Genomic DNA, 17815 nt, shown 5'->3' on the forward strand with positions numbered 1-17815 from the left:
CTAGTAGGACTCTGGGGAAGCCAGAGGATAAGGGGACAGTGGAGCTCTCAGAGCAGTAAAGAGCTGTTCACTATCATTTGGAATTAAGGGTAAAGTTTCCAGCTAATTCACTTATCACCCAATCAGTTCACTCCTGTGTTCACTCCACTGCGCCACCAGGGAAGCCCCTAGAAATATAAACTTTTCGATGAGAATATAAGGTCATGTTAGAAGAAGTAGGATTCTTAAGGGTGATCATTACCTGGGCTCAGATCTTGTGTTTTTGTTTGCGTTTATATAAAATCCTGGGTTGGGGCTATGGCTTAACTGTTCTCAAGAATGCAGGGGTCTGGACTCAGCACTAAGGAAAATAATTACACTTAATTACTATAGAGTCTCATACAGCAAATACGTAATATTTTTGGCATAACCCTTTTAGATCTGCCATTAATTTAAAGTTTAATATTCAATAATTTATCATTCCCTTCCATCAATTCCATCTTGACCTCTTTCTCCAATCCTAAGAATATCTTCTGTACCCATGAAACCACAGTGGTCCCTCTAAAAGGCTCAAAGTTCAAGCCTTTAAACACTGCTCTACTCTAACTGCAACCTGTGACTGTCCCCTTCGCCATGAAGCCATGGAGGTGTGGCCATGTGGGAAGTGGTCCTGGGAGCCCAAGAAAATCTCAGTCTACATTTCAGAATGAATGTGGCCCCAAATCCTGTGAAACTAAAGTCCTCTTTTGCTCAATCAAGTAGCTTTTTCACTGATCTTGAAGTTCATTCTGAGCAAATATGATAGCCTTGCTTGATCCAAAAAAATCCCAAGACCTTGTGAGAATAAGCGATGTGATCAGGTCACAATTTTTTATTGTTGGCAGTTGCAGAATGAGTCATAGACCTAAAGTGTCTCTTCCCCCGGTCCCATCACTGAGTCTCCTGCTTGGCCTGAAGTCAAGGAGCAGAACACACACATCCTTTACAATATATTAAGCAACTTTGTCTTGGGGCAGAAATTCTGCCAATTCAGGGGTGTTTACCAAGGGTGAACTGTAAATGATCTTCCTCCTATCTTCCAGAACTCCTGTGCAGAATTTCAGAATGCAGGCCAGGCTGGCAACCCAAAGCAGCAGGAAGGAGTGAGCGCCTGGCCCCTCCACAAAAAGCAAGACTCCATGCGTGCGACCTTGGTGTGGTTTTCTGTGCTTTTTCGTCATGAACATCGAGGTGCACTTAAATGTTACAACCCAAGTGAAGTGCAACGATATATTTTAACACTAAAGGAGAAAATCAAGTAAACATTTCACTGAACAGTCAGCAGCCCTTGGGTGTCACTGGCATCCTGTGTAGATACCTGTCAACACACCTGGCCTCATAGCACCAAGCGTCTGGGCAAAGCTAAGGCTCAAGTAAAACAGAGCAGAATAATTCTCCTCTTGCCTCCATATCTCTTTGCCAAGTAACAAAGGGCTTGAAGAAGGGAAATGATCTAGCCCCTAGCAATTGACCAAGTATTAAAATCAAGACAAAAATGAAATAATGACAACACAAATAAAACCCTGAGGGTAGGCTAGGGAATTTCAGAGCTTGTCACTGCAGTTTAATATCAGAATCGAAGGAAAATTAAGAAAGTGAGGGTACTCACTTTCTCACTCCTTTCCAGAGAAGGCCCTCAAAAAACTGACAATAAAATCCCAGAACCATCTCTGGAGAGGGATTCAAATGCAAGAGAAGGAACAGTTAAACCAGAGGCCTTTGCGTTGTGACGTCCTCGGCTGGGGCTTAAATTACTTTAAGCAATGTAAAGGCTGGAAGACCAAGTGTCGGGGGTGTGCATGTGCTCTTAGCAGCTCAGCTAGGACACCCCCACGGCAGGCAACATGCAAAATCCAGCCATGAGCATCGGAGAACAGGTGTGGGAAGCTGCTGGGAGGTGGTCCAACCATCTGTATAAAGGCACACAGCCGTCCGGGATTCCGTGTTATCTTTCAGCCTTAAGGATCCAGAAGACGACACTTCCTTAGGGATTCTCAGAGAGTTCTGAGGAGCACTGAAGTACACACACTCCCGTGGCCAGTGTTCTTTCTAGCACCTTCCTTTTCATCGCTCTTCTAGAGGGTTTTCCTTAAAAACCGAGAGCTCTTCATGACCCATTTCATCTTCTGTTCCAGTGCACAGCTTGGTAGTGGCTTCTCGGGTCTGGACCACACCCACACACGAACACCGTCCCCAGCGTGATGGGCTGGGGTGGGGGGCAGGACGTCTACAGCATCTATAGTAGAGTCAGAGGTCGCTCATGGTCCTGAGATGCGTGGTCCTGTGGAGGGGAGGAGGACCGTGGCAGCATCTGGCCTGGGTGAGAAAAGTTCAGGAAGCTCCTTTGTGAGTGATCTTGAGGTAAGAAGCACTGAAGATACTTAACCTATAAATAAATAAAAGAATAAATAAATAAATAAAACACAAGAGGGCTCTTTATAGATAAGCACCTCTTCTCAATAATAATAAAAAAATCCCCTCTTGAGTTTCAAAGCCCTCCTTCAGTGGTGATTAGTAGGCTCAAAACAACCTGCAGAAAGTAGAACAATCAAGACACAAACTGGAAGTGTTCCAACACTGTGTATTTCTCACGGGATGACACACCATCATCTTAAATGTCCCCGAGGTAGTCTTGTTTTCAAGGAGTTACAGAACAGCTCCAAACCCACTTGTTTCTGATACCGAGGACAGTACGCACGGTTTGTCTAAAGAATGAAGATGACCAATTACCAGCACAAGCACTGCAAGACGGCTTGTGGCTGAAATAGCTTGGTGATAAATACGTCTTACTCTTGGGGAAGAAGTGGTGACGTTTAAGACGCTTAGAGAAAACTGGTGCTTGGCCTTTCTCCCCTCAGAGCCCCAGGCTGGTGATAGAGCCACCGCACAGGGCAGTCCGCACCTGCCACGAGCCCTCCTTTGGATCAGGAATGCCCTTCTGCTTCAGCCTTCTCTCTGCCTCCACCACAACATCCCAGAAGACAACAGGGAACTGGGCCAATTAGGGGACACTCAATACCCCAGTGGAACCTGGAAACCCCACTTCCATATTACACTCAACATCATATGCCGTTGGGGAGATGCTGACCTTGATCACATGAAACAAGCTTTCTTCCCTCGGACTTAAGTTTTTACAAAGTCTCATTTGGGAAAAATGCAATTAAAAGCCCTGTAATTTTATCCAAATGGCCCTGTGAGGAGGGGAAAAAAAAATATCCCCTCCTCTGACTCCCTTCACCATCACTGCCCAGGGGCCAACTTAACAAGAAACCCTTCAGAACTCTAGCCTGGATCAACAACTTCAATATTAAGTTAAATAACAAGTTAAATCAGCATTTAGCCAAAGCTCTATCCTCCTGTAGGAGGTCATTCAATTCAATGACAGCTGTGGCAAAGTCCACCAGGTCCACGAAGTCAGACGTGATGATGTTGACACCCAGGGCTCCAGGCTTCTGAGTCTTCACCCAGTCCAGGATGGCAGGAAGATTCCTACACAGGAGAGTGTTGGGGCAAGAGAGAACAGAGAGCAGCGTTTAGAAACGGGAAAGAAAACATTTCTGTTAATGTAACGAAAGCGTATCAACAGAGGCATAAGCTCATGGTGTCATAAAGGGACACCAAATTTGTCCCTTTAAGCTTAAATCTTTTTCAGGGACTTTCAGGAGTGATGTCTAGTCCATTAGAGAACTGTACTTTTAGGGTTTCTGTGCTGGAAGAAGAAATTCTTCGCCTCAATCACCAAAGACATACCATGTCAACAGGACCTTGAAAAACTAAGATCAAGAGGCTAATTATTGGTGAGTTCTTTAATTTTTTTGTACCACGAAATTTTATCATGAAACTTTTCAAACATATGGCAACACTGAAAGAAATTTACAGTGAGCATGTCCACCATCTAGATTCTACCACTAACATTTTACTATACTTGCTTACCATATATCTGGGCATCAATCCAGCTTATATTTTTGACAAATTCCAACGGCAAACATCTATGACACACTCCCCTCAGTATCTCAGCATGCAGATCTAGGGTTCAGTATTTGTTTTCAACCTGTTTCCCCTTTGACGTAATGTTTATACCCAGTAAAATGCACACAGCTTAAGTGAACACTGGTTGAGTTTTGACAAATGTATATATGTAACCCATACCCATCTCAAGGTATAGAACATTACCAGCACCCCAGAAGGTTCTGCATTCACCTTTCCCATCGATCCCTGCTCCCATTCCTCCAGAGGCAATAATTATACTGTTGTTGTTATTGTTGTTTTTAAAAAAAACACAGATTAAATTTGCCTGGTCTAGAATTACACATAAGCCATGCAATGTGCATTCTTGTGTGTGAGGCTCTTTCACTCAGCATTATGGTTTTGAAAGTCATCCATGTTGTTGCATGCATCAGCAATTTGTTCTCTTTTTTAGTCATTGGATAGTATTCCATTGTATGAATATACTGTAATTTATCCATTTTCCTATTGATGGATAAATGGACTGTTTCCAGTTTTTGGATATTATGAATAGAGCTGTTATGGTCATCCTTATACAAGTCTTTTTTGTGGACATTTATTTTCATTTCTTTTGGGTAAGTACCAAAGAGTGAAGTTGTTTTATTATATGTTAGGTTTACATTTGGTTTTATAAGAAATTTCCAGATCTTTACCCAAAGAGGTCGTTCCATTGTACATTCCATGAACGAAGTATGTGAGTTCTGTTTGCTTCACATCCTCTCTTAAATTTGGTGCTATAAATCTTTTTAATTTTAGCTGTTCTGGCGGATGTGTAAAGTTATCTCACAGTGTTTTAGTTTGCATTTTTCTGATCACTAATGATGTTGGGCAGTTTGTCATGTACTTATTGGCCATTTGTGTATCTTCTTTGGGAAGCATCTGCTCAGTTCCTTTACCCATTCTCTCTTTTGCTCTTTTTCCTTTAATTGTTGAGTTGTAGATGTTACTTATATATTCTGGATACTAGCCTTTTGTCAGATACGCTTTTTGAATATTTTATCCCCACCTGTAGCTTGCCTATTAATTTTCTCAATGGCATATTTTGGTGAGCTGAATTCCTTAATTTTGATGGAGTCTAATTTATCTTTTTTTTCTTTTACGGTTTCTGTGACCTAAGAAACTTTTGCCTACTCCCAAGTCACAAGATACTTTCCTGTTTTATAATTTTAGCTTTTATGTTTAGATCTAAGATCCATCTCAAGTTAATTTTTATCTATGGTGTGAAGCAGGGGCCAAGGTTCACTTTTGCCCTACGGATATACAGTTATTCCAGCAGCACGTGTGGCTTCTTATTGGACCAATGCTTGCTCAGTTGTCTTACAAATGCAGTCTGTCAGTCTCATGTTATAATTTCTATGTGAAAGCCAGAATGTGATCCAAAGAAGCTCAAAATTCAGAGATGTAAACAAACGATGACAGTTTAATGTGATAGTTCCTATATTAGTAGTAAGTGTAAAATACCATGGATGGTATAGAGGAGGGAGTAATGAAGTACTCAGTTTTGCATCATGGTAACAATAGCTAACTAAATACTTGCGACATTGAGGATGCTATAAGGAAGACACAAACCAGGGCTTATGTTTTGGTTAAGAGACTGGAGGTTGTTTTTAGGAAGGATTTTCTCTGGGTAAAAACTGAAAATAAGCTAAGTTTATTTCTTAATGGCCCCTTTCTCTGCTTTTGGTAACACTGTCCTTGGTTGTCATCTTCTCCCCACCTTGTGCCTCTGAAGCTGTCTTCCCTCCTCTGAGTGTACATTCAACTTCTCAGTCTCTCTCTAGGCAACCCTGTCAAGGCCTTGAAGCATTTTGTCCTTCTCCACTTTCTTTTCCTTTCATCGTGACAACTGTAATCAGTCCTGGGTCTCTTCCCTCGCTCAGCAGACTCTATGATCAGCCATGGGCTAAAACACATCTCACAAATTGATTTGCATTTTTATATTCATAGCTGATTATGACGTAATAAGCCAATATCACAGGGGTACTTCCATTCTTAACTGGGGCTCCTGACAATTTAGTAGTACCCTTGATTTGACCATAACCTATTCAGTTTCTCTGCCTCAGTCTCTCCCCCTGTAAAATGGGGATAATAATAAAACTTCATATAGATTTGGGGGAATTAAATAAAGTAATATGTGTAAAGTACTTAGAAGAGGGCCTGGGATATAATAAGTACTCTGTAAGTGTTGGGGACCAGAGAAGGAATCATAAATGGTAGAGATTTGGGGGTGGGGGTAAGAAAACTTCCTAAAGTGGTCACATACTGCTGCTTAGGTGACAAACTGTGTCCTGAGAGGGAAGGGTCACAAATGCAGTCATCCCTTGGAGACACAGACCTGGAACACAGAGTGGCCCGCACGAAGGCCACAGCAGCCCTGAGCCTGATGCATTTCAGCCTCCTTTTAAAAAATCCGCTGGTCCACGTTTAAGTATGAGACTCTGGCACCACCTTCTGGTCACCACGGGGAAATGAGAATGAAAGGTTTGGTCAAGGCACCTCCAGCCGACTCCAGCCAGAGCCAGCCCGTGGAGGATCCCTGGAGGCCTGGAGGCCGAGCAGAGGGAAAGGCGAGCACCTGTGGTCTCCTCTCCGCGACAAAGAGCTCTGTGTCAGCTTCGGGTTCTCGTGTCAGCCTTCCCCAGGGCAAGGATCAAATAAGCAGGATTGCGCACAAGGATCGAATAACGAGGAAATGCAGAACACAGTGAGCAGGGGCCGCTCTATTCTCTTAACTCTTGGCCTTCACCAAGCCCTCTTCACCAAGCCCTCTTCACCAAGACCTCTTTACCAAGATTTCTTTACCAAGAGATCAGTGCAGACGGCTGAGTCAGATACTGCTGTGGGGCCGTGAGGCACTGAATCCCAAGGGCTGCAGAGCAGCAGCTCAGAAGCTTCCCCCTGGCTTAGAGGCCCACTGAGAGCAGGGCTGGTCCAGTGCAGGGATGGGCATGGCATGCCTGTCTTGTGCCAGGCACTGTGGGAGACGCTTTCCTGTTAAGACTCCACAATCTTGTGCGGTTTTATCAACCCCACTTATCTGGTAAGACAACCCACAGCTCAGAGACCTCAGGAAATTTGTCAAAGGCGGTCTGTTTTTTTTTTAAAGAAGATGTTGGGGGTAGGAGTTCATTAATTAATTAATTAATTTTTGGCTGTGTTGGGTCTTTGCTTCTGTGTGAGGGCTTTCTCTAGTTGTGAGCGGAGGCCACTCTTCATCGCGGTGCACGGGCCTCTCACTGTCGCGGCCTCTCTTGTTGCGGAGCACAGGCTCCAGACACGCAGCTTCAGTAGTTGTGGTCACGGGCCTAGTTGCTCTGTGGCATGTGGGATCCTCCCAGACCAGGGCTCGAACCCGTGTCCCCTGCATCGGCAGGCAGATTCTCAACCACTGCGCCACCAGGCAAGCCCAGGTAGTCTGTTTCTAAGGCACTGTGTTAATTTTCTAGGGCTGCTGTAAGAAAACGCCACAGACTGGGTGGCTTAAACAACGTAAGTTTATTTCCTCACAGCTCTAGAGGCTGGAAGTCCAAGATAAAGGTGTCAGCAGGTTTGGTTTCTCCTGAGGCCTCTCTCTTTGGCGTGCACATGGCCACCTTCTCCCTGTGTCCTCACAGGGTTTGCTCTCTGTGCACACCCATCCCCAGTGTCTCTGTGTGTCCTAATTTCCTTGTCCTATAAGGACACCAGGCAGACTGGATTAGGGCCCACCCGAATGGCCTCATTTTAACTTTACCAGTTTTTTTTTGTTTTTGTTTTTTGTGGTACGTGGGCCTCTCACTGTTGTGGCCTCTCCCGTTGCGGAGCACAGGCTCCGGACGCGCAGGCTCAGCGGCCATGGCTCACGGGCCCAGCCGCTCCTCGGCATGTGGGATCTTCCTGGACCAGGGCTCGAACCCATGTCCCCTGCATCGGCAGGCGGACTCTCAACCACTGCACCACCAGGGAAGCCCAACTTTACCAGCTCTTTAAAGGCCCCATCTCCAGATATAGCCATGTTCTGAGGTACTGGAGATTAGGGCTTCAACATGTGAAATTCCAGGGAACACAATTCAGTCCGTAACAGGAACCAAGTCAGGCTTCAACCTTGGGCCTCTGGTTTCAGTCTGTGTCCCCTTCTGCGGCCCCATGCTGCTGTGCCCTCAGGCTTAGGCAAAATTTGCTTTCATTTGATTTCAGTGGGAGTGCAAGGTTTCTAAGAATCTAGGGAAAACTACCTTAGAAATTCAGTCAGAATGGCTATGTTTTACCCCTGCACCACAGCAGGTAGGCGCACCACACAGGGGACACCCCCTGTGCCCCGAGCTCTGGGCCCTCGGGACATCACCTACACAAGGTCACTCCTTCAAGACTGGGGAGGTAGTTGGCACAGAGAGTCAGGCAAAAGAGGAGACAGAGAAATATGTTCCAAACGAAAGATCAAGATAGAAACTCACAAGAAGATCTTAATGAAATGGAGATAAGAATGGATATATTTTTCATGGCTTCAAGCAAACAAAATCACAAGTCCAAAGTTGACCTAAGAGTTAGCGGGAAGGGGGGGTTAACTGCCTGCTGAGAAAACCACCACTACATTTATAGGAAAATATACCTTGTCTTTTCCTCTCGGTTAAGCTGATAACTGGTGCCCAGGACCAGTCTGACAGCACCCTGTGTGCCTTACGACAGACCTTCTGGGTGTTGGCTCTCAGGGAAGGCCTGTGACAACTGCTTCTTCCATATGCTTGAGAAATGAAATATTTCCTGCCATGTCAATAAACAAAGGATGTCACAGTCATCAATGACTATACCCCTCAAACGTGAGCCGAGGAAACTCAGGGCTGAAAAGAATACCTGCCATCTAGCAGCCCGCCAGACTGCAGCCACCCCCTGCGGTGAGCCCTGAGGAAACTCAGGATGTGTCAGGATACTGGCCCCAGATGCCTGAGGTGCATATCAAAGGAATGATTTCAGTGAGCCAAGACTCTTGCATCTTCCGTACACAGAAAAGCGCTAAATTCCTTACCTTGAGATATCTGGTTTTCTTTAATTAGCAATAATCTTCCGACGTTCCCGACAACCTGCCCTTTGTTGCAAAACTCCTCTGTATCCTGGCTTCCCCCCTCGCCTCCTTGGGGCAGCTTCTCAGTTATCTGAAACGCTGTCTCCTGGGCTTCAGTCCTCATTCTGCCCCCAGTAAAACTTAACTCGCAGCTCTCACGTTGTGCATATATACTTTTTTAAGTCAACACGCTTGTTCAATAGCCCAGGGGAAATGACAGCCACATGTCGTGCTGGTGTTTGGGAACAAACAACTAAAGCAGCTGATGTGGAGGCCTAGGAAGCCTAATGCATCTCGGTAACATTCTTGTGACCAGCAGGCGGCGAGATGCCCCAGTATCCTTCCAATCTCCCAGATGTGTGCTTGCAGCCAGCAGGTTAAGGCTCTGGCGTGCTAGGATGCTGGGACTTCGGGCGCGTGCGCCATCGTTACCTCTCAGTGGAAGAGCCTTGTGCTTCATCTGCAGCCAGATTAAAGATGCAGGAACTCATGAGTATGAAAAGCATTGTGACTTTGTGGGTTCAGAATTGTAGCCAGTAAGAGCTGACCGGATTCAGGTGCTAGTGAGACAATCACAGACCAGTGGAGCAGAAAGGAACAGGGCACTGAAATGTGCTACATACAAGTCAGTGCTTGGATGCTGAAAGGGGCAATGGTCCAACAATCAGAAGTCCACGGATGGGATGTAAGACTGACTCTTACCAGCTTTGGGGGTCTGGGTCACTTAACCTCATTGGGCCCATCTGAAGTGGGGACAATAACATGCTTTAGACAACGTGCCCTCCTGGAGGCTGGCTTACTTTAAGAACCTAATGAAATCATCTGCAAGAGGGTGCTCTATATTCAGAATACACTATACAGATATAACACATCCTTATTTTTAAAGACTTCCTCTTCCTTACAAGTACAGCTCTCTGCACAGACTTTATTATAGTGATTTTCACAGTGTTACATAGAAATTTACATGTTTATTTTTCCCGATAGAATGTACGTCTGTGGGGGCAATGACTAGATTATTCATCTTGTGTCTTTGGACCTAGCTCCTGTTCATCGCTGAATGAATAAATAAATAAATAATGTTAATCTACAAATTTACCAAAGGCATGAGGAAATGGTATGGATATATGAGCATGTACTATAAAAAGGAAAGTTCATGATTCTGGTCTTGGTTTATGAAACTCTCTTTCCCAAGTTAAGCACAGGTAATTCGGTGAAGACTTAGTAGAGCCACACAGAAAGAGGTTTCTGGTTCTGTTCACGGCCAGCACAATCAGAAGCTCTCAGGTCGTCATCCAAACTCCTGCCAGGTGAACACCTGTTATCAGAAGTCATATCCAAACTATCCAAATAGACAGGGACACGTTTTTTGATGAATCTTTCATTATCTGAACTCTGGTGCTCAGCACCTGGAACTCAGGAACCAAAGTGATTCTCGTAAATATCCCTTGTTATCCAAACATACTGGTTTCCTGAGCTTGGATTGTGAGGGATGCCCTATTAGCCAAATGTATTTATAACATTCCCTTTATACACAGGCATAGGCATACACACATACCTGTACATAGACACAAGCCATCCTTTTTCTTGACGACCCCTATCATTTATTGGTGCCCAGGATAACGAACATCATCTAACACAACGTTTCTGGAGCTTCTCCTGCCTAATTGTACAGTCAGGATCAGTTCTGCTCCGAGGAAGTATCTGAAGCTATGGCATGGTAGGTGGTATCCTGAGCTGCTTCTTAGGACTCACTGTCACTAAGGAAGGGAGAAAGGACATCCTAAATCCTGGGAGGGTCATCTCTGAATCCCTACTGCCTGGCACAGCAGTCTCATTTAATGCTTCTTAAGAGAGTGAGTGCTTGGGCCAGCTTCGAGGGCAGGGGCAGGAACATGATGGCATCTCCAGCCAGACGTGAACGGACTGGTGGTGGCCGAAAGTGCTTTGTCTCCATATTGAAATGTAGAGGGTATTTATGTTATAATATGTACATTTTAACAGAGTGTTTAGAGATCCTTTGGCCACGGTTAATGCAAGACACCTCAAGTACACAACTTTTTCAAATATAAGGTTTTTGGGGTTTTGTTTTGTTATTTTAAATCTTCAAGGTATATGGTTTTACTGCTGTTTGCTGTTTATTCAGAAGAGAATCAAGATAAAAACTTTTTTTTTTAACCCTCACTTGTGAAAAGGAAGCAAATTCTTACCTATGGACCAGCGTGTTCTTGAGGCCGCCAACCAGGCCCCGGGCGATGGTCTTCACTCTGGGCGTGAGGATCGCTTGAGACACATGGAAGGATCCGTGGGGAGAGCGCTCACTCAGCGTGGTCTCCAAGAAGAGGATGAGCTTGCGCACACTTGTGGTATTTGCCCAGGGCGCGGGGATCTTCTTTCCAGGCCATAGGAAGGGGTATTGCTTGTAGAAGGGACAGTGATAGAAGATGAGAACCTGAAACGTTCAGAACAAATAAAGGAGGGCAGTTCGTGAACAAGCTGAGTGTTAGCTCCCGGCTTTACACTGATGGATTGCTAGGAGGAAAGGCGCACAAATACAAACACACGTGGAAATTCAAAAATGTTTATATACATATTTTTTTAGAAAAATTAATAAGCAAAGATTTAAGCACTTGCTATATGCCTGACTTGAAGTTTTTAACGTTTTGGGGGTCATGAACACCTTTGGAAGTATGGTAAGCTCCTGAACCCCTTCTCAGATGGTTTTAAATGAATGTCTAAAATAAAATAGATAGGATTACAAAGAAAATCAATGAGATGGAAATATAGCTATCAACATAATAATTAAATCTGTAATAAATTAATTAATGTATGCACTTCATAATAAACTCATTAAATAAAAATACTTTGTTTTAAGTCTAATAAGTTCCATAATTTTGAGTAAATGATGAGTATACACAATATTTCAAGATATCTGCACTAAATGAATATCTGTGGTTTCTGTGGGGACAAAGTCATAGGGAGTTGCCGACACTGCCGACACTGCTCACACATCATCAGTGGTTATACGGATTTTCAGTTAGAGGTTAAAAGCCAGTATGTAGTGCTTTTCCCATCCAAATTCACAGACTTCTTAAATTCTACCCTAACCCACTCCCCTTGGGAACCTCTGGACCCCAGGTGGAGAACCTCAGCGGTTAGTCCTGTCTATAAGTTACGACTCCTATGCTCACGAAATTGACCCTTAGCTCTTGGGTTGAGATCAATACACTGAACTGAATTTGGGAGGATGTAGGTTTTCAGTTGCGCGTGCTGACTCTGAATGAAACTGCCCTTCCCGGGAGAGGGAGGGAGTGAGCTATGTGAGGCAGGGACGACTTCGAGTACCGGATGGGTCTCCAGTGGGACCTCTCAGGATGGTAGTGATTTTGCAAATAATTAGCAAGCCACATCCACGGCATTAATTAGTTTCTGAAGGCAGCAGAGAGACAGGGAATTGCTATTTCGATTGTCCCAATTCAGAGCTCTGATGCTTAGGTTTCCAGAAGTACTATGTTTTTTCTCCTCCCGGGTACCAGCGATTCTTCCCTGGAGGAATGTCCATTGTGTGTATTTACACTCCGTGGACCACAATCCTGGAATAGCTGGCCTGACAGCATAATTCTCCTGGCACCCAAGGGCAAGAGCTCTGAATGTGTGTCTTGTTTCCGTGCGTTTAGCCTAACTGCTCCTGAAGGCCTAGAGCTAGGGAGCACCAGGCTCAAAGCACTGAACAGGCTAGTTGTTCTTGCTGCTTTTAATGGCTTTGAGTAATGTCTGACTGCCCGCTAATGATGTTGGTGGTAAACACATGGGTTAATGAGGTTAATCACAGGCTCATCGTAAGCAGGTTGCCTGGGAGATTGGGGAAGATTTCCTGCTGGCGTTGTAACTGGCTAGTTTGGAAGGCTGGGGTCTCCAGCATCTGTAAGTGTGAAAAGCTGTGCTGTGAGATGGACTGTGGGCGAGGCGGGAGGCTGTGGGATCCTTCGACAGGGCCTGTCAGACCATTTCCCATGCTGCCTGGCCCCTGAGCAGAGGGTCAGGGGATGAAAGGAAAGCGCTGTTCTTCACTCAGTCTTGGAGAACGAGCAAAAAGGACACATTCTACAAAAGGGGCTTTATGGCTTTCCTCAAGAGCCTTCTCAAGTAATCTGATCCTAAAGGTTATAGGGGGAATTTCTGTTTACAGTAGGAGCTTGGCTTAGCAAACCAGCCCTCATTCTACAGAATTCTGGGGGGCAGTAAGTCTTGCCCAGGGCCTGTGTTTTGCATCTGACTCCGGACCTCGCTCTGCTGTATTTTCTGTCTGAGATATTCTTCCCTCCAGCTCAGCAATTCATATGCAGGTTTTCTCTCGAGACTCAGATTTAAAATCTCATTTCCTTTAAGAATTATTCTTTAATTGACCTCTTCTTATTTTGATCATTCTTTTACAGGGGCCCCTGGGATGCAGATTTATGCTACGTACTAGTTTTCAATTGATGGATTACAAAACCCTTTTTTTCATCCAGCACGTTTGAGGCAGTTTTGCCTTGTAATTGTATGTTATCAGTTGTCTTATAGTTCACTAGCAGCACATATTCTTACCTTCTCATTAAGATTCTAAATACTGCCAAGTTGTAGATGAAATCTTCCAATTCACGGTACCCTCAAAACTCATAACCGCTAATATACCCATACATACCTGTGAGCTGTGATATAACTGCATGTTGAGTACATGAAATGTGACTGAATGGTGGTACACTTTTTTCTATCAAACTGAAGTAATAAAAGACTCTGGGGGTTACATGCAAGGCAGTTCATTATATAATGAATATTTAAAGTTTAACCACCAGTATGGCACTGGCCCAGCAGGGGGCAGATGATTGAGAGCTCTGTTGGAGATCTCTTTAGCTTTTAAGAAGAGGTTTAGCAGGGAAACCTCTGGGAAAGGAAGGGGAGCAGGGAAATCCTGGAATTCAAATTGATGACATGCTCCCTTTTTCTGACACATCATCACAGTCTCTTTCCTTCATAATTTTAGGGGTATTGGTTGTTGAATGACACAGATTAGCCCATACTTAAAAACTGTAACAGATCTTTACTGTTCTGCTAGAAATTCACTGTCCACATGATTCATTATTCCTGAAATTACCTGTTTCTCTTGCAAATTTCTAAATGATTTAGTATGCAATGTGGCAGCCCATCCAGAATACTATCTGTGCATAAAATTACAAAACTATAACAGATACCTGTTTATAAATTTAGCTGGACTCAAATTTAACCTTACCTGAATCCTCGTATTCAAAAGCCCTCTCACGGATCTTCCCTGTCTCCCATTCTGCTAACCCTCTGAGACCTTCTGATAATAGGGCTCTTGAATAAGGAGAAAGTGTTTTTATTAGCATCGTCTATGACACTAGTTGTGAAGATCACCAAGATGTGTGAACAGCCCTGGGAGAGCATTGAAGGCTGTGGGAACTCGTAGAGCCCAACAGCCTGTGACTGAGTCCTGGCCCTTGTGGCTCACTGACAATGTTCTCTTGGGCAAGGTGCTTAATTGCTCCCTGACTCAGTTTTCTCATCTGTAAAATGAGGATAATAATGACAGCCTATGTCATAGTGTTGTTGAGAGGATTAAATGAGTTAATCCCTGTACTTAGTACATTGTAAAGGCTCAATAAGTGTGTTATTGCTCTTGTTACTAGTATTATTTAGCATTGTAAGAGAGAGATTCCACTGGGGAAAAATCTGTCCAAATTTTTTTTTTTTTTTTTTTTTTGCGGTACGCGGGCCTCTCACTGTCGTGGCCTCTCCCGTTGCGGAGCACAGGCTCCGGACTCGCAGGCTCAGCGGCCATGGCTCACGGGCCCAGCCGCTCCGCGGCATGTGGGATCTTCCCGGACCGGGCACGAACCCGTGTCCCCTGCATCAGCAGGCAGACTCCCAACCACTGCGCCACCAGGGAAGCCCAAATCTCTCCAAATTTGACCTGCGAGTCTGAATAGATATAAACTTAGGTTTAGGGGAGAGGTGTGATAAATATTTGGCAAAATATCACTTACAAAAGTTTTAGTGAAGAAAAATAGCTTAGATAAAACTTAACAGATACTAAGAGTTAACTCATTAGTCTTCGTAGATTCAAAGACCTTCAGCACTTTCACGGGTGTGCAAAACCACCTGGTGTTTCCCTGGTTGTTTCCTGGTGTTTACTCAGGCCGAGCCTGGGAGTCATCCTGGAATCCTCACATCCCAACAGTTAGGAAACGCTATTAGGTCTAACTTCTGGTAGATTCCAAATCTGACCACTTCCCACTACTCTCCTCACTGGTTTCTGTACTTCCCTTCTGTCTTTCCAGGGCTCTTCCTAGTAACCAGAGGGACACCATCAAAACTTAAGTCAGGCCACAACACCCTGTGCTCAGAACCCTCCCAGAACCTTCCTCACTCAGAGTAAAAACCAAGTCCTTTCAGTGCCTTCAAGGGCCCCCTGATCAACCATTATCTCTCTGACCTCGTCCGCTGCTCTGCTCTCCAGTCCCGTGGCCCCTGCTTTTCCTCAACCATGTCAGGGACCCTCCTGCTTTGGGGCTCTGCTCTGACTGGTTCCTCTGCTGGGAAAGATCTTCCCCCAATAGATTCACTCCCTCAAATGTCATCTTTTCAATGAGGGCTACCCTGATCAACACATTTAAAACTGTGACCAACCCTCCAACCCATAGATCCCCGGTTCCCCCTTACTGTGCCTGGCTTTCTTTTTCCATTGCTTATTACCTTCTAACATTCTCTATAATGTATTTATCATGTTTATTATCTATGATCTATCTCCGTCCACCTGAATGAAATCTCCATTAGGGCAAGGATCTTTGTTTTATTTACTGATTTATCCCAAGTGCTTAGAATGGAGCTCGCCACGTACTTAGTGTTCACCATACATTTGCAAAGGAATAATCTTTAATTGCTTTCTAATTAAAAGCTCTTCCCTCAGTTCAAAAATCACTGCCTCTTTAAGATGCTTTGGTTAATGCATCTATGAGTAAGGGAGCAACTGTGAATGAAAGGTACTTTTTTGCTTTTTCTTTTTTAAAGAGAGTCTAAATTGGAGGCTGACCATTCCTGAAGCTCTCCTCTCTCACTACCCACCATCCTCTGGGACCAGAACAGAATATATCTGAGGCCCGCGCTCCTTTTCCTGAGTCTGTCCTTCCTGGGTCTGGGTTTGGGGCTCTTCTCAACTTAGGGATGCTCCTCTAGCCTTGATCTCTTTGCGGGTTCTTCCTTCCTTAACTGTCTTCCCCGCTGACCCAAACTCTGTGGAGATGGCCTTTCAAAATGTTAACTAACACCTCTGAGACGAATCACTTCACGTGCCTTTGTCAGCTAATGCTATCAAACAATATTTGGCAGGGATTATCTGATATTGAGTTGAAGACAGGATGGGACAGATGATCCCTAAGGGGAACTAGGAGTGTGAAAACAGATACAATGGGAGACAGAAAAATGGTAATGGCCAACTGGTCCTATTTCACAACTCTGCCTTGGGCTGGTTCTGGCCAGGCCATTGCCAAACAAGTTAATCCCAGTTCAGCTGTGCCCAGGGGAGCCCTTGGAGTCGTCTTAGAGCCCATGAACTGGTGTGCAGATCTTTATCATCCCAAACAATCTATGCCTTCTGACCCAAGAGCCCTGGAGTGAGCTGCCTTAGAGCTGGTGACACAGAAAAAGCAGAAAGAGTTCCGTTGTTGCCCTTGGAAGCTAATCTCTGTTCCCTCCTACCTGGCTCTTCTTCTCCCACAGCGTCTGGAGCGTCATACTCTCCACACTGCAGGCTGAGCACAGCTTGTTCCCAAAGGCCTCCTGGATCCGGAGAATCAGGCGTTTGTGATGGGCCTCGTCCATGGCATAGAAGTGGTTGAAATCCAGGAAGACAATCTCTTGGGGGTGCTGTGTGAGGAACGAGTCAATCTCCATCAGCCCATCCCAGACCCTGATGCCAAAAAGCCCGTGAATGAAGTAGATTTCCTGGTCGGCATCCCCTGGCTTGGAAGACACACGCAGGTCGAAGTAGCGGATCCCAGCGTCCAGCTGTTCTCGGAATGTCAGGTTCTGAGTCACAGACCATTTCTTCATGAGCTTCTTTACCAAGGAGATCCTGGCGAGGCGTTTGATAGCTGGGGTTTGGTCAGGCCCCACTGGGGACTTTTCGTCTACCCAGTAACTGAATGAATCATGGGAGCCTATACGAAGCAATAAATGTGAGGAGAGGGGTTGAGACTGGAGCTGGGACAGATAATCCAATTGATAAGAAAACAACAACAAAAATTTAGAACCAAGCACACATGCAGAATATTGTGAACAAATACTTGCAAAAATTTTCAAGCTTGCTAGGGATGAAATAAACACAAATAAGAGTAACATAGTCTTATTAGCAGCTTGTCAAGCCTGCGGTAAAACTATAATTTCATACATTGCTGGTATAAGGTATTGATTAATTAATAAATACCTTTTTTTTTTCTTTTTTTGTGGTACGCGGGCCTCTCACTGTTATGGCCTCTCCCGTTGCGGAGCACAGGCTCCGGACGCGCAGGCTCAGCGGCCATGGCTCACGGGCCCAGTTGCTCCGCGGCACGTGGGATCTTCCCAGACCGGGGCACGAACCCATGTCCCCTGCATCGGCAGGTGGACTCTCACCACTGCGCCACCAGAGAAGCCCACGTCCCTCTTTTTGAATAAGCCAAATCTGCTATTAAATGATCAAATGCATGTTGTATTTCTCTT

General features: G+C 44.9%; 1 protein-coding gene across 2 annotated transcripts in view; it reads right to left on the bottom strand.

Annotated features, from left to right (window-relative positions):
* Positions 1-246: 246 nt before the first annotated feature.
* The window catches only part of PLCXD2 (phosphatidylinositol specific phospholipase C X domain containing 2), a 46540-nt gene continuing 28971 nt past the window's right edge, over positions 247-17815 (bottom strand). Inside the window, exons 2-4 of one of the 2 annotated variants that reach the window (XM_079922154.1) lie at positions 16814-17274; positions 11269-11510; positions 247-3507 (exon numbers count right to left, since the gene is read on the bottom strand). In XM_079922154.1, the coding sequence (XP_079778280.1) occupies positions 3348-3507; positions 11269-11510; positions 16814-17274 (863 nt within the window). In that variant the 3' untranslated portion in view covers positions 247-3347. Of the gene's footprint in view, positions 3508-11268; positions 11511-16813; positions 17627-17815 lie in introns of those variants that run through there. The other variant, XM_079922153.1, reaches the window with a different exon arrangement.

Source organism: Stenella coeruleoalba (genome assembly GCF_951394435.1).
Source record: "Stenella coeruleoalba genome assembly, chromosome: 5".
Taxonomy (NCBI): Eukaryota; Metazoa; Chordata; class Mammalia; order Artiodactyla; family Delphinidae; genus Stenella; species Stenella coeruleoalba.